This window comes from Adiantum capillus-veneris, chromosome 18, assembly GCF_014529385.1.
Source record: "Adiantum capillus-veneris isolate H3 chromosome 18, ASM1452938v2, whole genome shotgun sequence".
NCBI classification, from domain to species: Eukaryota; Viridiplantae; Streptophyta; class Polypodiopsida; order Polypodiales; family Pteridaceae; genus Adiantum; species Adiantum capillus-veneris.
Genome location: NC_140948.1, coordinates 13,301,749 through 13,323,151, shown reverse-complemented (window position 1 = coordinate 13,323,151; position 21,403 = coordinate 13,301,749). Strand labels below are relative to the sequence as shown.

Here is a 21,403-nt window from a genome sequence, read left to right as displayed (position 1 = left end):
CTATGTACAAGCCAGCTTCCAACTGCTATAGCTCTGTGTGCAGCCACTGGAACAAAGTGACTCGTCTTGGCTGTCTTGATTCCCACAACCTCTCCCAAAAAGCTACCGAGAACTCAGCTGTGAGACTCTCCTCCTGCCAATGAGGTGTTGCAGTAGGACGAGCCTCTCTCTGCGCTGCCAGTAAATGATGTCCTAGTCGAACAGTGTACTGAAAGAAAGGGACGCTTGGATCGTCTGTACAGGAGAAAGGGTCCCTCCACAACCACTCTCCAGGATCCCACTGTACTCGTGCCAGTGGACAACTCTCCCAAGCCACAGTCTCCAGTGGCCAGTCTCAAGAGCTGCTGGGTCGGAATTTATGACACGAGTCCCCTCCCACAGATGCCCACCACGCGGACCCTTTGAAAACAACACTCTGCCACCTGCGGGGCCTCTACTGCATCTCGGTGTAAGTGTCCCTCACCCTGTAGCTCGAAAAACAGGGAGGGTATAGTCTCTGAGCAAGCTCGAATTGAGATGAGAACCTCCAATCGCGTGAAGGCTCCCATCCATCTGGGCGCTGCTAACTCGAGAGGTGTGAGCCACTCAGGTACTGCCTCTGAGATGTCCCAACACATGCTCTGCACCCCTCTCATGCCCTGTAGTTGTATGCCTTGAAGCTTCTTTGATAAGCGTGAAAACTGTAACCAATCACCTAGAGAGCGTGCTGGACCCTCTACCATGGGATCCCAGGAAACATGAGGCCGACTACCAACCAAGTGGCCTCTCTGAGTGCTAACCATGGGGTTCCAAACAAGGGGTTGTCTCAAGCGCTCCTCCGTGCAAGTAGGCTGCTCCTCCGGGCAAGTAGGTTGACGTTGCTCTAGGCCTCGCCGCAGTTGCTCCTAGGATCGGAGCAGACTCACAGCGAAGCGGTCCTCCAGTCTCCTGCTCAAGCCAGCTCTGCGCATCTTTGTGAAAATCCATTGAGTCGAGGGTCGCCACGGGCCTCCAGCCTGAGGCACCCTAGCACTAAGCCGCTGAAGCAAGAACTCCTTCCAGGGCTCCTCAACTGGAAGAAGTCCTCTGACGATGAACTTCCCAAGAAGGGCTTTGCTCTGCTGTGCTGGGTCTATGATCCCCAACCCTCCCTGAGAACAAGGAAGAGTGATGACCTGGCATGCCACTTTGGCCCGGGCTATCTGAGTGTCACGCCCTCACCAAAGGAAGTTCCTGATCAGCTTCTCTACTTGGTTGATACAAGAACTCGAGAAGATCCAACAAGAAGTGATGTACCACATAGTAGCCAACAACAGCTGGTTCGCCACTACGACTCTGCCTGCCAAAGAAAGTCGTGCGGAGCTCCAATGTAACAACTTTCTCTTGATAGACAGGAGGAGGAGAGCAATCTGCTGCTCGGGAGACAAGTTCAAACCAACCTGACAGCCCAAGTACCGAACTGCAGTCCCTGGGGGAATCCACCTGAAACCCTCACCTGGCATCCAATCGGGTGTAGGATCACTACCAACCGAGAAAGCCACTGTCTTTCTCCAGTTGATCAATGCGCCAGATGCACAACAGAAAGTCTCAAGAGCCTGCTCACACTTGTGTAGGTTGGCTGTCACAAGGCGGGCACCACGTGCTAATAGAAAAGAATAGATTGAACAAACTTTTAGCACTTCAATAACAATTGAACTGAAAAAGAGAGAGAGACGACACGCGACACGGAGTGGCAAAATTCCACCCCAGAGAGTATTGGCCCCAAACCTTGGCGCCCCTTTCGGTATTTCTTTATATTGCATCAACACAGTACAAGCCGGTACTCCAGACAACAAAAACGCGGAAATCTGTACAGCCTGCCACGTCATCATGCCAGTGCAATTTTCAAAAATCTGCCAGCTTTTTCTTGTGTGTGTGGGTCCTTCTTTATTTTAATCCTTTATGTCACTTGGGGCCCATCGGACGGGGTCCCCATAAGTTGGTTGGACTTCTTCTTCTTCTGCTACTTGTTCTTCTTAGTGTTTAGGCCCCTCGGCCGGCATCTGTAAGTTGGCTCCATTCTTTAGGCTTTGACACGTCAGGAGTTTGTTACATTGGCCTCTTGGCCATCCAAGTACAAGGCTGAGTCGTCTACAAACTCAGCGTCCAGTAGCTCATCTCCCCGAATAGGGAGCGCTAAGCCACGTAAACCAACCTGTTGTGAAACCAAAAACTTGCTCATCGCCTCAGCATAGAACAGAAAGAGGAAGGGGGCAAGAGGGCAGCCCTGTTTGACCGAACGTGTGAGCATGAAACGATCACCTCTACCTCCTGCTAAAAGCACCTGACTGTGTGCCTGTTTGTACAAAGCTGACACCCCTCTGATCCAAGCATATGAGAAGCCCATCCTATGTAGAGTGCCCTCCAAAAAATCCCAGTCAACTCTGTCGTAGGCCTTCTCAAAATCGAGAAGAAGAATTACCAAATCCTCACCACAGAGCTGCGCGAGGGCAGAAGCCTCCCAAAACGTAAAGATGTTGTCAAGGATACTACGCTCCTTGACAAAACCTGTATGAGTCCCATGTATAAGGCTCTCTAGAAGTGGCTGAATCCTCAAACTCAGAGCCTTGGCAAGAATTTTGTAGGCTGAGTTGAGGATGGTGATGGGGCGCCATTGTCGAATCTCATCCAAGGAGCCACCCTCCTTGGGAATGAGGTAAATCATCAACGTAACCGCAAAACGTTTCAGACCTGAAACGTTTCACCCCGAAACGGGGGCGTTTCACCCAAGAGAGAGGCCTCAAGTGAAACGTTTGACCGAAACGCCGATTTTATGTATATATAAAATTATATACATACATAATAGGTGTGCAAGAGAGAGAGATATGATAATGCAAACAATATCAATGACAATTGGCATCTACTCTAGTTTCTAAGATATCATTGATTAGACAGTTACATTCTAAGCAAAATTTAAAGCGGAAGCTGCGGAACATTCAACAAACTGAAAATGAACAAAATTCAGAGTGACAAGAGACTACATCTACTTGCACACTTATGTTTCATCCAACATTACAAGTAGAAGTTAGAACTTAACAAAACAATGGACTGAATAGCGAACACATAGAATGACGAGAACATATGTCGAATCTGCATGTAAATAAGATGAAACTCGACAAACTACATTGCTCAACTTACAAGACAATAAAGAGTAAAGCCTGGAGTGATCGAGTCAAAGGCTAAAGCCCATATGGCATACACAAAAAAAGATGTCCATGACAAACTGATAAAATATCATAACAAAATACGCAAAGCTGAGCGCTCGTGAGTGGCTACTCTAGACTCAAAAAGAGACTACTGAGATCCATTTGACTGACTCCCCTCATTACTCTCACACTCTGAAGGAGTCGGAGTAAGTCGCCTTGTAGTAGAAGTAAGCTCTGCAACACTGCGTCTGGGTCTGGACCTCCGTGCTCGGGTAGCTCTCTCAGGTAGTGTACCAATATCTTCCATCATAAGATCAAGGGAGTGTGCTGCACACGGACTCCATACTATGTGGGGGTATTTTGCTTCGATCATTTCGCCCATAAGCTTGCAATTGCTTGCATTGTCTGTTACCACTTGCACTACATGTTGTGGACCGACCTCCTCGATAGCATCTCGAATGTGTCCAAAAATAAGCTCTCCTGCACATTTTGCATTTGAATCTTGTAAGAAGCACTTCTTATGAATCATGATGCATCATGCTCTTCGCAGCTCTATGCTTTGATTATTAAGTGACACAAAAATCAAAATAAGAAACATACCAGTAATGCTTATGCCAGCTCCTGACACATCAATGGCTCTCAAAAATGTTGTGCCAGTACAACAAGACACGAGAATATTGAGCAAGTGACGCTTTCGCACATCTTTCCAGCCATCTGACATGATAGTGCATCCATATACTGCCCAAGACTCTCTATGGCCCTGCAATTGCTCATGTACCATGTCTACTTGACGTGTCAGTCTACTAGTACGAAGAGCCTCAGATCCGGCTAGAGTGATGGGCACCCCCGCAGCTGCAGCAGCTGAGACAGCATTCACAAATCTTTTGTAGGCCCCTGTGCGTGTAGCATGGAATGCAATGTTGCATTGGTAGAAAAAACGCTCCTCGGCAATCTCCACCGCCTTCTTCAAGCTAGGAGCCCAAACATCATGCAATGTAGAAGAGCGTGCCGATGTGCGAGCCCTCTTCCTGCCAGTACCTACTCCAAGTTGCCCCACTTCGTGCTGGGAAGGAGCTGCCTGTGTGGTGCTAATAGAAGGAGCAGCATGGCTCGTGTCCACATCTTGAGTGCTAGCACATGTAGCATCTCCTGCATTGCTATCCTCCACACTAGCAGAAACATTTGGAGCACGACGGATAGGAGGGATATTTGAAGTCGAGGCTCCTGGAGTACTAGAAGCAGCAACCGCCATAGGCAAGGGATGGTGAGAAGCAGCCAATTTAGAGAGAGAGAGAGAGAGAGAGAGAGAGAGAGAGAGAGAGAGAGAGAGAGAGAGAGAGAGAGAGAGAGAGAGAGAGAGAGAGAGAGAGAGAGAGAGAGAGAGAGAGAGAGAGAGAGAGAGAGAGAGAGAGAGAGAGAGAGTTACCAATTCGCTGAAGCTTGAGAGAGAGTCGGGTCTGTTACCTGCAGACAGGAGAGTCCTCAGTCGAGTAGCGCGCGTGAGTTCGCAGAGAGAAGCGGGCAGATTAATTTGAGTCTAAATTAAACGCTAGTAGCCGAAATGGCCTTATGAAAAGTTCCCAAAGCGTGAAAACGCTGTTCGCCTAAAAACCCCCAAATTTTTTTAAAACGTTTCACCTAGGGCGTTTCACCTTGCAGGTGAAATGTTTCGCCCGTTTAAGGCGTTTCGGTGAAACGCGTTTCGCGGTTACGCTGGGTAAATCAGGCCCTCACTCATGCTGTCAAGCATCTCACCTGTGTCGAGGATGTACTGAAAAGCACTACAGAGATCTGAGCCAAGCAAGTCCTAGTATTCCAAGAAAAAGCTGGGAGTCAAGCCATCCTCACGTGGACAGCTACCACGGGGGAGTGCACTAAGAGCAGTGTGTAGCTCCTCTAGCTGTAGAGGTAGCTCAAGCCTCTAACGCATCTCCTCAGTCACAAGACAAGGCATCTGTGCCCACACTTGCTCTCTGCATTCATCCTGACGCTCTGACTGGGGGCTCTGCAGACAGTAAATCATGGTAAAAGTTAGTAGCAACTGTACGCATGTCCTCTGGCTCTGAGGCAACTGACCCGTTGGGCCTCCTTGACTGATCGACCTTGGCATGCGTATGCCGAGGTCCCACTGCCTCAAAGAAAGCTCCTCTCACTATGTCGCCCACCTGGGTCCACTGAGATGCCTATCGATGGAAAGCAAACTCATGGCGCCTCTCCTCTGTGCTGACGAGCTCGTGGAGAGCCTGCTGTAACTGCTCCTCCAACCAAAGACTGTCTGGATGCTGCTCCTGCATCCTCAGCAAGGAAGCAACGCCCCGTCGGAGGCGCTGCTCCTCCTCTCTCGCTGCAGCCAGGCGAGCCGAAGACTCCTGAAGAAAGAGCCGACTAAGCTGAGCAAGTCCTGAGGCCACTCTGTCAGCAGGAGACTCCTGCATTCTAAGCTCTCTGTCCAAAGAGCCTCCACTCGCTCTCTAAGCACTGAATCCAGCGGGACCCTCTTTGGGATGCAAAGCGTCGTGCTCCCCCTCCTTTGCCTATCAGTCACTGTAAGGATCACCGGAGCATGGTCCGAAAAGGAGGTCCCTGCTAGAATGCCACGTGTCCCACCCAAGTCACAGAAGTGGTCACTAGTGTAGAAGCAATCTATCCGAGATAGATTCACGCCTCCCACTCTGCGGTCTGAACGAGAGAAGGCCAGGCTGTCTGGGGGACTCCACAAAGCTGGAATGCTGCCACACAGCTGAAACCCGCAGTCATACAAAACTTCTCCCAAGCAGCCAACTCAACTCCATGTTCCTCCAAGATGTTGAAGTCACCCGATATGCACCATTGCTCTGCCTGCTGTAGAGACTCAACAATCTGAGGCCAAAACACTGCACGTGCGCTCGCCGCATTGGGCACATAGATGTTCAGGAAGCCCACGAGACAACCCTTAAACCACATTGGGCGCATAGATGTCCACTTAGCCTGGTCCCTGCCGCATAGAGGAAACGCGAAGCCAACCGTTGAGTCCAAGGCCTCTATCCCCATAGCTGCAAGGAACAACACATGAACTCTGAAGCAGGCTGCCTCAAGGTTTGGTTAGGGGTTGCCGAGAAACCGTGTAAAGTCGTAGGTAAAGAAATCCCAACGGCGACGAATGTAGAAACTCGTTAGACCACGAGGAACTGTTGCAAAGGGAGACGTCTGCACTAGAAGAGGGGGTCGCAAGAAAGGCTGTCCCTCTCTTGCTAGTCGACTAGTGGCAAAGGCGCTGCCAAGAGATCTCTTAGTAGCCGAGGAAGGCCCTGCCCCCTGGGACGGTTGCGGGACGGAGCGGGAGGAGGTGAGGGAGCAGGGGGTGGGGGGGGGGGGGGGGGGGGGGAGGGGGAGAAGGGGGAGAGGGGGATTGGCAAAGGTAGGACGGCAAGATGCAAAGGTAGAGGGAGGAGGGGGGGGGGGGAGGGGCTGTCGAGGGTGAGGCTGTGGTGGAGGCTGAAGTAGGGGCCTCCTCCTGCTGAAGAGGGTCGAAGCGGTTCCCCGTGGGAACCCACTACTACTGGCCAAGAGCGTGAGGACCAAGCTAGCGCGGTGGCCCCTGCCGACGCTGACCACGAACCTGCTGCCAGCCCTCCTGTGCTTGAGCCCCAGGCTCGGAGGGTTGCTCTGCCTGTGTACTCTGTGACTCTGCCTACTGCTGCTGGCCAGCCTTTGAAGGTTGGGGTTGGGCGTGTGGAGTAGGTCGAGGTCTCCTTCGTGGACATGCCTTCGCAAGATGGCCCATTTGTCGACAAATGAAACATTGATTCGGGAGGCCCGAATACACTTTTCCGAAAGCACCCACCGCTCACCTGAGGTAGTAGAATGACCTTCGGGAGAGTGTGGGTGTTCCGAACTAGAACGCGTACTCTGGGGATGCCGGCCGCCTTGGCAGCTACATAGGTTGCCGTGCGTGGAGTCTCGAGGATAGTCCCAATTGTTGAGCCTATCTTGGAAAGGAGCGGAAGGTACTGCCTCCTCATGCCGGGGAAGCAGACTGAGACGGGTAGGTCTGCCTCCTCAACAAGAACGTCGGTAGTTGGGTCGAAACCGTGGCGGCATTGTTGAAAATGTGCTCTAACTGCACGGATGGCCAGGGGGCTCATCGCAATGACCTTGGACGCCATCTCGAGAGTCTCAAACTCTATCTGGTAGTAGCCACGTCCGAGAAGCTGAACATCGAGGATCTTGTCCAGCTCTGCGAGAAGACGGGCCTGAAGGAGATTGCGCTGCTGGGTTTGGTGCCGAGAATCTTGCTAATAACAAATGTGGCCTAGAGGCGCGCCACCTCTGCCTCTAGACTCGCTTGCTCTGTCGGCGAAAGAGTAAGTCGGATGGTGGGTTCTGCGGGGTTGGGCGAGGGGGCTTCAGTGGAGTCCCTCTGAGATGGAGCATAAGCCGCCATTCTGTGTCTGCTGCTGCGAGGCGAAAGAGGGGGAGTCGAAAGCATCGAGGTGAACGAAGCGAATTGGAGTCGCTGTGAACTAACTCCAATTGAGAACGAGGAGAAAGCGGGGAAATACGAGCAGGCTGCGTGCGAAAATTCCACCGAACTGCACAATGGGGCCGGGGAGGGGGGGAAACGCTTCTCAGTAGAGAACAACAAGAGGCGGGCAATATTCTTGACGTTCAAGGCGAGCTCGTTGCTGTTGTCCGTCCCCCCCATCCCCCCCCCCCCCCCCCCCCCCTCTCGCCATCCCCTCCCCTGCCTTGCGCGTTGCTCTCAACCCTCCCCTTGCGCGCAGCCTCAGCCTGTGCTCTGCTCCTGCCCGCAACTCCGCCCGCTGCCTACCCCGCCTAACGCCACCCGCTACCCTCCCCTCCCACACCCCCCCCCCCCCCCCCCCCCCCCCCCCCCGCTGCCCCACCTATGCCCGCCCCTATATCCGCCTTCAGAGCCCCCCCCCCCCCCCCCCCCCCCCCCCCCCCCCCCCCCCCCCCCCCCCCCCCCCCCCCCCCCGCCCACCCGCCCCTTATTCTCCCGTTTTGCATTGCCTCTCTCCCCGCAAACCCCTTTTTTTTTTTGCTCGCAGAAGTCTGTCCCCACGGCCTGATGGGATCTTCGCGTCCTTCCCGCCTTCTTCGACTCAACAGCAAGCACAGATGGAGGCTCCAGCTCCGCCATAGAGGGACTCTATCGAAGCCCCCTCGCCCAACCCCACTGAGCCCACCATTCGACTTGCTCTTTTACCGACAGAGCAAGCGAGCCTAGCCGCAGAGGTAGAGCGCTTACAGGCGACTTCTGTCATCTGCAAGATTCTCGGTACCCGACCTAGGAGAGGAGAGCTGCGTGACCTTCTCCAGGCCCGCCTACTTGCAGAGGTGGGCAAGAGCTTGGACGTACAGATACTCGGACGAGGCTACTATCAGATCGAGTTTGAGACCTTTGAGATGGCGTCCAAGGTCATCGCCATGAGTCCATTGACCATCCGAGCAGCTTGAGCCCACTTTCGACAGTGAAGACATGGTTTTGACCCTGCTTTGGATGTTCTGGTAGAGAAGGCAAACATCCCATCTCCGTCTGCTTTCCTGGTTTGCGGAGGGAGTACTTACCACTTTTGTCCAGGATAGGCTCAGCGATTGGGACTGTCCTGGAGACACCTCGCACGGCAGCCTCAGTAGCTGCCAAGGCGGCCGGCATTCCCTCAGTTCGCGTTCTGGTTAGGGACACTCACACGCTCCCGAAGGTCATTCTTCTGCCTTGGGTGAGTGAGGGTTTGTTCAGACATAGTGTGGAGTATTCTGGTCTGTCGAACCAATGCTTCATTTGTCGATAGATGGGCCATCTTGCGAAGGCCTGTCCACGGAGGAGGCCTCGACCTACACCACAAACTCAGCCCCAGCCTGCAAGGGGTTGGCCAGCAGCCACAGGTTGAGACACAACGCACACATGCAGAGCCTCCCTCCGAGCTTGGGGCTCCAGCGGAGGAGGGATGGCACCAGGTACGTGGTCGACGACGGCAGGGGCCACAGAGACAGCCCGGCACTCAGAGTGGTCCTCAGGCGCCTGCCTAGCAGCAGTGGGTTCCCACGGGGAACCGTTTCGGTCCTCTTGAGCAGGATGAGGTCCCTGCTACAGCCCCCATCTCAGCTTCACCCTGGACAGCCCCTCCGCCCCCAAAGTTCCCCCCCTCCTCCCCGCCTCCTGCTCCCGCCACCTCCTCCCCCCGCCCCTCTACCTTTGCCGCTCCCCCTCGCCCCTCTTCTCTACCTCTTATCCTTGCTCCTACTCCCCTCCCTCCCGCTCCAGTTCCACAGCCGACCCAGGGGGCAGGGCCGTCTCCGGCTGCTAGGAGATCTCTTGGCAGCGCCTTTGCCACGAGTCGCTTGGCGAGAGAGGGACAACCTTTCTTGCGACCCCCTCTACAGGTACATGCGTCTCCTTTTGCAGCTATCCCTCGTGGTCTGACGAGCATCGACATGCGGCGCCGATGGGACTTCTTCGACTACGACTTCACTCGTTTTCTCGGCGACCCATCAGCAGACCATGAGGCAGCCTGCTTCAGGGTCCATGTTCTGTTCCTTGCAGCTAGGGGGATAGAGGCCTTGGACTCAGCGGTTTTCCCCTTTGCGGCAGGGACCAGAGGGAGTGGACTCTCGACTTAGTGTTGGGGTGGTTACACACACAGGTCCTAGAGTTCTCTCACCACATGGGAGAACTAGGAGTTACAGACATGCTTCAGACTTTGTGGCCACTGGCTAAGTTTGCGGTGACCCCTCCAGATACAGCAGGATGTAGACACATTGTGGTCTACTTCTTTGCCGATACGCAGTGCTTGCCATACTATGTACACATTCATGAGGACTTCTGGACAGAGGAGGTTGCTTTATGGACGGCTCGCTCTACTTGGGCTTGGGCCAGGTACTCGTTGCAGTCACGCCTACCTAGAGGACGCTCGGATGTGGATTACTCCCCATCCAAGCTAGCCTCGAAGATAGCACGTTTCGCTGTTGCGGCAGCATCTGTTCTGAGGATCGTCTCATGGAATGTGCAGGGACTTGGTGGGCCCCAATTTCAGCGTCAGTGGGGCCGGAGCTTCAGCGCTGCCTTGTGGGAGGAGAGATTGATCTCCTTATGCTTCAGGAGCACCATCTGTGTGAGAGCCGCATTAGACGTTGTGGTCTGCTCTCGCGTGGACGATATGATCCTTTTTGGTCAGCTGCTTTTGGACCTGGAGGCATCCAAGGTGGGGTATGTATGACTATTGCGGATTCTTTGCAGCAGGCCATTGTGGGCAGAGGGATTATTGTGCCAGACAGGGCTCAGTGGATCACTATGCAGGTTCAGGGTTGCCTTGTGGGCTTCCTGAATATCTATGCGCCCAATGTGGCGAGTGCACGAGCAGAGTTTTGGTCACAGATAGTTGAGTCTCTGCCGCAGGTAGAACACTTGTGCATAGGGGGGGACTTCAACAAGTTGAAGGACCCTTCTGACATGATTGGTGGTAGCCATGCTACTGTGCATGGAGTTGAGCTGGCAGCTTGGGAGAGGTTTTGTAAGACTCTTGAGGGTCTCGGATGTATGGCAGCACTCTAGTTTTGTGAGGCCTCCAGACAGCCTTGCCTTCTCTCGTTCCTTCTCTCGTTCGGACCGCAGAGTGAGAGGAGTGAATCTATTGCGGATAGATCGCTTCTACGCTGGTGACCATTTCAGTGACTTGGGAGGGACAGTTGGCATTCTGGTAGGGACTTCCTTCTCGGACCATGCACCAGTGATCCTCACAGTGGCAGACAGGCAGAGGGGAGGGAGCACGATGCTTCGCATCCCAGAGAGGGTGGACTCTGCACTCAGAGAGCGAGTAGAGGCTCTCTGGACAGAGAGCTTGGACAGGCAGGATTCTCCTGCTGATAGAGTGGCCTCAGGACTAGCTCAAATTAGTCGTTTCTTTCTCCAGGAGTCTTTGGCTCGTCGGGCTGACGCGAGAGAAGAGCAGTGTCTCAGACGGGGCATTGCTTCGTTGCAGAGGATGCAGGAGCAACATCCAGACAGTCCTTGGTTGGAGGAGCAGCCACAGTAGGCTCGCCAGGAGCTTGTTAGCACAGAGGAGCGGCGACATGAGTTTGCTTTGTATCGACAGGCATCTCGGTGGACACAGGTGGGTGACAGAGTGATTGGTGCTTTCTTCGAGGCAGTGGGACCTCGGCATTCACATGCCAAGGTCAGTCAGTTGAGGAGGCCCGACGGGTCAGTTGCTTCCGAGGCCGAGGATATGCGTGCAGTTGCTACTGACTTTTACCGTGAGTTACTGTCTGTAGAGCCTCGGTCAGAGCGTCAGGATGCATGCATGGAGCAAGTGTGGGCACATAAGCCTTGCCTTGTGACTGAGGAGATGCGTGAAAGGCTTAAGCTTCCACTTCAGCTTGAGGAGTTGCACACGGCTCTTAGTGCCCTCCCCCGTGGTAGCTGTCCAGGTGAGGATGGGTTGACTCCCATTTTTTTCTTGGAATACTGGGACTTGCTTGGCCCAGATCTCTGTAGTGCTGTTTAGTACATCTTGCACATAGGAGTGATGCTTGACAGCGGGAGTGAGGGTCTGATTTACCTCATTCCTAAGGAGGGTGGCTCCTTGGATGAGATTCGATAGTCCATCACCATCCTCAACTCAGCCTACAAAATTCTTGCCAAGGCTCCGAGTTTGAGGATCTAGCCACTTCTAGAGAGCCTCATACATGGGACGCAGACAGGTTTTGTCAAGGAACGCAGTATCCTTGACAACATCTTTACTTTTTGGGAGGCTTTTGCCCTAGCGCGGCTCCGTGGTGAGGACTTGGTGATTCTTGTTCTCGAGTTTGAGAAGGTATACGACAGAGTTGACTGGGACTTTCTAGAGGGCACTCTACGCGGGATGGGCTTCTCAGATGCTTGGATTAGAGGGGTGTCAGCTTTGTACAAACAGTCACATAATCAGGTACTTTTGGCATGAGGTAGAGGTGATCGCTTCATGCTCACACGTTCGGTCAGGCAGGATTGTCCTCTTGCCCCCTTCCTATTTCTGTTCTATGCGGAGGCGATGAGCATGTTTTTGGTGTCGCAGCAGGTTGGTCTACGGGGCTTAGCACTCCCTATTCGGGGAGATGAGGTACTGGACGTTGAGTTTGCTGACGACTCAGGCTTGTACTTAGATGGCCAGGAGGCCAACCTTCACAGGTGTGAGCAGGCTCTGGAGACCTTCTGTTGTGCATCTGGCGCACTGATCAACTGGAGAAAGACAGTGGCTTTTTCGGTTGGTAGTGCTCCTGTGCTGGATTGGATGCCAAGAGAGGGTTTTAGGTGGATTCCCCCAAGGACTGCAGTGCGGTACTTGGGCTGTCAGGTTGGTTTGGACTTGTCTCCCGAGTAGCAGATTGCTCCCCTCCTCCTGTCTATCAGGAGGAAGTTGTTACACTGGAGCTCAACACGACTTTCTTTGGCTGGCAGAGTAGTAGTGGCCAACCAGGTGTTGTTGGCGACTATGTGGTACATCACTTCTTGCTGGATCTTCTCGAGTTCTTGTATCAGCTAGGTAGAGAGGCTGAGCAGGAACTTCCTTTGGTCAAGACGTGGCACTTAGATAGCCCGAGCCAAAGTGGCTAGGCAAGTCATCACTCTTCCTTGTTCACAGGGAGGGCTTGGGATCATTGACCCAGCACAGTAGAGCAGAGCTCTTCTTGGGAAGTTCATGGTCAGAGGACTTCTTCCAGGTGAGGATCCCTGGAAGGAGTTCTTGCTACAGCGGCTTCGTGCTAGGGTGTCTCAGGCTGGAGGCCCCTTGCGACCTTCGACCAGATGGATCTTCACAGAGATGCGCATAGTTGGTTTGAGCAAGAGATTGGAGGACCGCTTCGCTGTGAGTTTGCTTCTATCTTGGGAGCACTTGCGGCGAGGCCTGGAGCAGCGACAACCCACTTACATGGAGGAGCGCCTACTACAGCCCCTTGTTTGGAACCCCATGGTTAGCACTCAGAGAGGCCACTTGGTTGGTAGTCAGCCTCATGTGTCCTGGGGTCCCATGGCAGCGGGTCCAGCGTGCTCTTTAGGTGACTGGTTTGAGTTTTCAGGCTTGTCAGAGGAGTTGCAGGGTTTCCAACTACAGGGCATGAGAGGGGTGTAGAGCATGTGCTAGGACATCTCAGAGGTAGTTCCAGTTCCAGCTGAGTGGCTCACACCTCTCGAGCCAGTAGCACCTAGGTGGATGGGAGTCTTCACACGACTCGAGGTTCTCATCTCAGTGCGGGCCTGCTCAGAGACTGTTCCATCCCTTCTTTTTAGAGTTATAGGGTGAGGGACGCTTACAGCGAGTTGCAGTAGAGAGGCTCCGAGTGGTGGGCATATGTGGGAGGACTTGTGTCATGGATCCTGACCAAGCAGCTCTTGAGACTGGACACTGGAGACTGTGGGCTTGGGAGTGCTGTCCACTGGCACGAGTACAGTGGGATCCTGGAGCGTGGCTTTGGAGGGACCCTCTCTCTTCTGCAGACCACCCAGGTGTCCCGTTCTTTCAGTACACTTCGATTGGGACGTCACATACTAGCAGCACAGAGAGAGGCCCGCCCCGCTGCAGCACCTCATTGGCAGGAGGAGGGTCTCACAGCTGAGTTCTTGGCAGAGGTTGTGGGACTCCAGACAGTCGAGGCGAGTCACCTTGTTTCAGTGGCTGGTCGCACACAAAGCTACAGAGTTGGGAGCTGGCTAGTGCATAGTGGTCTCTCGGCCGCATGTGCACCTTGTGACCATCTTGTGGAGAGTCGGTGTCACTGTCTTTGGGACTGTCCTTTGGCACATCAGGTGTGGCTTTGTGTTCTTTGGCTGATGCCTGCTCTTTCCACGGCTCGACAGTACACTTGGGGAGCAGCGGCTTGGTCCACCTTCACGGGCCCGGCACTTCAATTTGAGCTATCTTCGACCAGTAGGATGGTAGTGATGCAGGGGGGGCGACCTACACTCCAGCCTGCCACAGAGCTTACTCCACAGGAGTGGTGCAGTGAGAGAGAGGAGTGTTGGGAGCTCATCAGTGGCCTAACACTCTGGTTCATCTGGCAGGCCCGTTGCTTCCGCATCATTGAGGCTCGCCTTGTGCCACCAGGAGAGACTGTTTGCGATCTTTGGCTAGAGCTGATCCACACTCTCAGAGGACGGCTCGAGAGACTACAGGGCAGCTCCGACCGCATGCGGGAACGTAGAGAGGCTTTTCTTCGACTCTGGCGTCGTGGGCCTTTCTACACCATGGTCCAGGGTGTACTCCGATGGCACTACTGACCACCTGTGTGGCTTTTCCCTCCTCCCATTTCTTGATTTAGCCTCATTGTACATATGCTGTTTTTTCATTGGGAGAGTCTCCCTATCATGGTTGTTGTAGCCCTCTCTTGAAGAGGTGGTTGTAGCTGTATTGGCAGTTTCATTAACTAATAGAAGGATCTTTTTCTCGGAAAAAAAAAAACAAGGGGCGGGCGCGGGTGCAGGGGCGGCAACGAGGGCGGGACTGCAGGGGGGCAGGGCGGGTGAATGTGCAGGCGCAGTTTGGGGGGGGGGGGGGGGGGGGGGGGCAAACGATGGCGAGGGAAGGGAAGCGGGGAGGGTGCGCATCAGCAACGAGTCCAGGTTTTTTAGTCTCAGTTACATGTCGAGTTGTCTCCAATTGCACGCATCCTATACATGCCATAGATGATTTACTGTGATTAGCACTCTTTTATTATCATTGCATGTATCCGCAAGAAAGATCGTCAAACATGTGTACGAATGACTTAATGAGACCTTCATACTTTTGTCAAACAATGTACACTTCTATTGCGCTGAATCCTTATGTACATGGGAAGTGCTAGCTTTATCATCACCCCTCTTTTGAGCAGTGTCAAGCCCTCTGACCTTTGCTCTACTGAAGTGATATGAGTTGGAGAATACGTTGATTATAAACGAAAGGCTTCAAGTCAAATTGCAATACATTTGGCGACTATCAGTTCACTTTGTTCCATTCACTTTGCATCCATAGGTGGATAGCTTTTGAACTTTACCAAATAATGTCTTGCAACTTTTTCCTTACCTTTCCTTTCTTTTGGCCTGTTTTCTAGAAGACTTGGCTGAGTGTTTAGCCTTCTCTGCATTTCGTGACGCACTATAATAGGGATCATCAGCGCCCCTCAGCCATTGACATTTTGAGTCACTGGTGCCATATTTGCCTATTGGTGAGAAAAACCAGCCATGCCAAAATTGCCATGTGGCACCCCAAATTGGCACTGAAACCCTTGCTGCATGCCAATGTTACCATACATGGGGTTTGGCATCATGCCTTGCATACCCCCAAAGGCCGTTCCTGGCATGTACTGCTGGTTTCCAGGCGCGTAACCAGCCATGCTTTGAAAGACAAATCCACCCCCGAAATACCCAGGCTGTACGGTGGATGGTGAAAAAATGTGATGCATAGCTTAAAAACTTGTTCCCTGTCCATTTAAACCAACTTTTGGACTCCAAAAGGTGGCTGGCTGAACTGGTAAAGCCTGTGGAACGGGAGTCCTAACCACCTGTTCGTGGACAAAGGAATTTGCCTTGGAGCCCCAACTGACTCCCAACATGCGAGCGCTCCTTGCCTTGATGGGAGGCATAAGGGACCTGGGCTTGAGCCTCAACAGGCTCTACTGCATAAGACAATTTCCTTGTCTGTTGTGACACTGGTGGCGCTTGCAGAAATTCCACCAACTGAGAAAACACACTCAAAGCAACAACCAACTGTATCCTGAACGCATCCTCGTCTAGCTGCCCACCCTTGAACTTGTGGAGCATTCACGTCAACAAAAGGCACAGACAGTGGTGGCCGTGAACTCTCACCAACCTCGAACATTGGAGGTACGTCACCGTACAACGTGTCTGTACTGCGAAGATGAATCCTCTTCCCTGGCGTCATTTGTCCTCTCAGCCATAGTGTAATTCCAAGTTCTTGTGCTTTGTGTCTTCTCCAAAAACCAACCAGGGCTCACTTCTTGAGGAAAAAGTGATTCTGTCGCGGCAATGGAACCATGAAACCTGCCCGTAGGGCGGTAGACTTTAGCTTTCACCCGATCTTTAAACTGTTAAATTTTATGACACAGAGGAACTTCACGGTTAAGCTTGTGGCTGGAATTTAACACTTCAAGTTTTGAAGTTAAGGTGTCAAAGTTTCTGTTCTTTCGCGTGTGTTGCTGATGATCTACCACCTTCTCAATGCCAACCCAATTACAGAGTTGACGGCCCTGGTTGGCACAATTAGCTTCTTGTTGTTGTTTTTTTATCCCAGTGCACAAGTTTGAGTAACTCGAGACTCCTTAGACCTTGAGGTGCCATCCGCTTGTATAGTTGGTGATTGGTAGTGAAGAAGTGTCTCTTGAGCTGTTTAAGTTATTAAGTAAAGCTCTCGTGCAACTCATACATATCAAGGTGCCATCCGCTTGTATAGTTGGTGATTGGTAGTGAAGAAGTGTCTCTTGAGCTGTTTAAGTTATTAAGTAAAGCTCTCGTGCAACTCATACATAGTTTGTCACTTTAAAAACCTCGTTCCCACACATACTGAGTATTGCACAGTCCACTTAGCATGTCCACTAGAGACTGACAGAGTTCTAGAGGTTGAATGAAGTAGTGGCTTTTTTTTTTTTTTTTGGGCAAAAATGGGGTTTTTAGCATTAGGTGGTCCTTGGTATTACATTTGCACAAAATTACAACCGAGTGTTCTTCATTCCTCTGGCTTGAATGTCCTCTTACATTGCTTCTCGGATGTATTCTGGGCACGAGCATTACTAATGTGAGCACAGTTCTTTTTTTGATTATGTGCATGCATGCCCAAATTAGCTCTTCTGGTTTTCTTAGAGGTGCATGGGCTATTTTGCTGCTGTGTGAACTTTTAAGAAGGAGCCATATTCTTTACTTTCCATAGTCTCATTAATTCTGACAAATGTTTTCTATGTTTTCAGCACATGCGAAGCGAATTGCTGCATTGAAGGCACTTACGTATGCACCAACAAGCAATGATGAAGTTTTGAATAGACTGTATGAAATTGTATTTGGTATACTGGACAAGGTTGGAATGCCATCTCATCCTTGTAATGCAAGGGTAAATGGTTTAGTGGCCTTTCTTGACAGTAGTCAAACATGCAAAGCAGGTCGCAGATGCTGGAAAGGTGAAGAGGAAAAAAGGAATGTTTGGAAGACAAACAGTTGACAAAGAAGTATACTTTTTGACAATTCTGCTCGAAGAAATATTTCTTTACCTTAAGCTGCCATTTCTTCTCTACAGTTCTGCATTGAATTTGCAATATTGTCTGGCAATGAACACATGTTCAAATTCTTATTGGAATATTTGTGTCACAGTCAGCAGTCCGCAGTAACCTCCAGTATGCTGCTTTGAGCACACTGAGAAGGCTTCCATTAGATCCGGGAAATCCAGCATTTTTGCACAGGGCAGTTCAGGGGTACAGCTGTTTCTGCTCTTGTTGAAAGCTGCATTCCTTGCTTATCTTTGGTCCAGTTTATTACTACTTTCAAGTGGTATGCACATCTAGTGTGATGTTTTAGATGCTTTAGCTTTCTCTTTTGTTTGTCTAGAATAGCGTGCGCTGATCCAATTGGAGTGAGGCACGCTTTGGCCGTTGTTTCTGAATTGGCTACCCGTGATCCTTATGCAGTTGCCATGGCTGTAGGTAACCTCTTAGTTGCTGTTGTTTACAAGGGCCTGTCGTAGACTTTTATCTTTTGCTAGTACATGGTTTCACATAGTTATCCACCAGAAAACAGACATATCATTAATTTCTCTTGGCTCTTTTGTGTTTTTCCCAGCCAAGATATCCCTTAGTGGAGGTATGTATTCTCTTCCTACACTTTTTGTTCACTTTGTGGACACTTTTTTTCCAGCTGGAGGAATCATCTGACTTCCTTGGCCTTTTTGTTTTAGGCGCATTACAAGAGGTCTTACAGTTGCATGATGTACTGGCACGAGTATATCTTGCACGACTTTGCTTCATCCTGTCACGTGCGCGAGTTTTGGATGGTAGGTAGCAAGGGGTGACTAAATTTTTTAAAAATTATGGTGTGTTGTTTTCTTGTACCCGCACCAACTGTATTTTGGCTGCAGAGCGACCTGATATAAGATCTCAGTATCAGACTATACTGTATCAACTTCTCCTTGACCCAAGTGAGAGAGTTTGCTTTGAAGCTATCATGTGTATTCTAGGAAAATTTGATAACAACGAAAGGTTAGTACATGTTCTGGAGAAGAGTTTATACATGGTTCGAGCAATGTGCTCAATTTTCTTATGCGTCTGGTTGTCCTCTCCATGTGCAGGCTTGAGGAACGTGCAGGAGGATGGGCCATGTTGACCACTGCAATTTTAAAATTTCCAGATGCTCCAACTACCATTACGAGCAGTGCCCAGCAGGCGCAGGATGGCAGTGCACTTCCACCCAAAGCACCAAAGGAGAGGCCAGCCTCAAGACCACGGCGTCCCCAAGCATTAATTAAACTTGTGATGCGAAGGTAGCATCAACTTGTGGAAAAATTGGCTACTTGTGCTTTCACAGAATTAAACTTTGAAGACTCACGGAGTCATCGGTTTGGTGCCTTGCCAGGTTGGAGTCCGCATTTAGAAGTCCAATAAGGCCTGTTTTGCATGCGGCTGCGAGAGTTGTGCAAGAAATGGGAAAAAGCAGAGCAGCAGCGTACTCATTACGGGGGTATGCAGTAGATGAGGATAGTCACCCAGAGACTGTTGTTGACAGTGGAGGTGTTCCTGCAAATGCTTCAGATCTAGCAAGCTCTGAGCTAGAGCAGGCTGAAACTGAAGGTTGGTAGGGCCTGACGTCCAGATTGCATATGTAGATTGAACTCAAAGCTCCAATAGTTTGGCTTGGTCCTTATATCTATTTTTTGAATCTTCGTTCAGTGTGTACATTGTGTCTTTACCTTTCTCTACGCTAAACTGAGTGGTTCAAGGAATCTTCATGGTAATAAATTTTCAAAGTGTTTTGAAAGAAAAGGTTATGAAATGCATGCCATCAAGTATGATCCGTAGTATCACTCTTTATGTTGGCTGCTTGCTTTGTGCCCTGCATTACCCCCCCACCCGCGTTTCCCGCTCCAATAAAAAAGACCGCTTCCGGCTTCATCTCTGCAGTCGCTCACACCCGAGTCTGCACCGCTTACACTTCACAGTTATACTTGTGCAAATAGCAGCAGCTTCAGTTTTAAATTCTCCCCCTCAGAGGGACTCTATTGCAGCCCAACACCCGGCCCCTACCTAGCAGCAGAGCTCGACTGTGTGTAGGCCACCTGAGTCATTCACAAGATTGTCAACAGGCAGCTCAATAGAGGGAAAGTTTGGGATCTGCTGCAGGCCTGCCTTCTAGTAGAGGTGTAAGATCATTGACTTGCAGATTTTTGGTGGGAGATACTATCAGATCAAGTTTGATGTGGTCCACAAGCCTCCCATGCAAGAGAGAAGGTAAAAGGAGTAGTTCTAAAATAGAAAACTGCCTCTAAAAGACCTAGCGTGGCCATAGTACTTAAGTTGATTGGAATGGCCTTCGGCGCTGAGCAGACCTATTTTCGACAACGGGGCCATGGATTCGACTCTGTAGTTGATGCATGCTGCTGTCAAGGACCTGAGGACCTCTGCTTCTGTGTGGTGAGCACCGAAGATTCCTATCATCTAGGTTTTGGTTTCCTACCCCCATGCTGTCCCTAAGGAGATTCTTCTTCTGACGACTGGCAATGGATGGCCCAAGCAATCCATTGCCCAAGCAACGAGTTCAGTACTTGGGGTTGCCTAATCAATGTCGTTTTTGTTGTCAGTTGGGCATCTATCAAAGGCTTGCCATTGTCCGAGACCACATTCAACGTCGCAGTTTTAGTCTCATTAGGCCCTAGCATTGACGAAGTCAAACATAGGTAATAGCTGCTCTAGCAGATCCTTAGCCATTGGCTTCAGCAACACAGGATGAGCGATGCTGGGAGGAGGTGTGGGGCTGTCATGGCCGCCACAATCCCCGCTTGAGGCATTAGGCAGGTCAGGAGCTAGCTCAACAATGAATTTCAATAGTTGATCTTCTTGATCAGCATGATCAGATTCAAGAGGTGGCTGCTCAGCCCATAGAGGAAAGCAGCTTTACAAGTACGCCATTCTAGGGGAATGACTAGAGCACTGTGAAAGGGAATAAGTGATAGGCCACCTGAGACAGGTACTTTGATATGTGACATCGCATGGGGGACATAGAGAGTATCTAGAAGGGGTATTCAACCATCCGGAGTGGACAATTCTGATGTGTCATGGGATGGATGACTTTGAGCATGGCCGATGATTTGTTTTGTAAGTTTGTAAGTAAGAGACAGAGATATGGATATTCTACTGTCACAAGGTGTGTGACATGAGCACTAAGATGGGAATATTCCATGGTTTGAGTAGATTCTGGGCTCGGTAAGAGTTGCCCGCAAGAGGCAAGCACATGAATGACGATGGGTTCTATGAGGATGTGTGTTCTAATTCAGGTACTTCATACTTATTTATTATGTGTCTGAACAGAACTTGAAAAGATAACTCTGCAGGAGACTTAAGAGATTGTGTGTTTGATTGATTGAATGAATGAAATTGAGTACAATAGGCTCCTTATATAGGAGATGAAGAGTTACGAATGAAAAGACACGTCTCATGGTGAAGAGACATGAGCGTAGATATAAAGACACATCCTTTGGACGAACAGCCCCAATCATTGGGTGAAAAGGTGTGAGGAGTATATCTTTATATTGATCTGCTAATGAAGTATCACTTGGAAAAACTTCATGTTCTAAATTATCTTTTTCCTCATCAATTGATTTGGGAGATGTTAATGAATCCAAAAATTTATCAATAATAATTTTTGCATCCGCATTGGAAATCATATTCGTTACATAATCCACTATATCATGCTAGTTGACTTGTACACGCGAGGTTCAAATTATTCGCTTCACATGATAACGCCCGTGTAAAGTCAAATCACGTCCATCTTTGAACAAATGGATAGTATGTCCTCGAAGGCTAATAGCTGGATCATATTGGAACAACCAATGCTGACCAAGAATCATGTTGTGGTAAGATAAAGGCATGACCTCGAAATCCGGTTGATCTGCATAGTTTTAAATATGGAATTGTAGTTGTCGCGCACTGTCTCGTCACAAGTTAAAAATGATCCATGTGCTAACTCCACATCATATAAATGAGATGTTTTCTAAGTTGGCAAGCCAAACTGTGGA

The 21,403-nt window shown here is 50.6% G+C and overlaps 1 protein-coding gene across 2 annotated transcripts in view; it reads left to right on the top strand.

Annotated features, from left to right (window-relative positions):
- LOC147435247 (SH3 domain-containing protein) overlaps positions 1-21,403 on the top strand; it is a 113,480-nt gene that overhangs the window by 36,428 nt on the left and 55,649 nt on the right. For both annotated transcript variants that reach the window (XM_086488335.1, XM_086488334.1), the window contains 9 exons: positions 17,097-17,203; positions 17,286-17,351; positions 17,494-17,594; positions 17,728-17,822; positions 17,959-17,979; positions 18,074-18,169; positions 18,254-18,374; positions 18,464-18,655; positions 18,748-18,962. In XM_086488335.1, the coding sequence (XP_086344461.1) occupies positions 17,097-17,203; positions 17,286-17,351; positions 17,494-17,594; positions 17,728-17,822; positions 17,959-17,979; positions 18,074-18,169; positions 18,254-18,374; positions 18,464-18,655; positions 18,748-18,962 (1,014 nt within the window). The remainder of the gene's footprint in view (positions 1-17,096; positions 17,204-17,285; positions 17,352-17,493; positions 17,595-17,727; positions 17,823-17,958; positions 17,980-18,073; positions 18,170-18,253; positions 18,375-18,463; positions 18,656-18,747; positions 18,963-21,403) is intronic.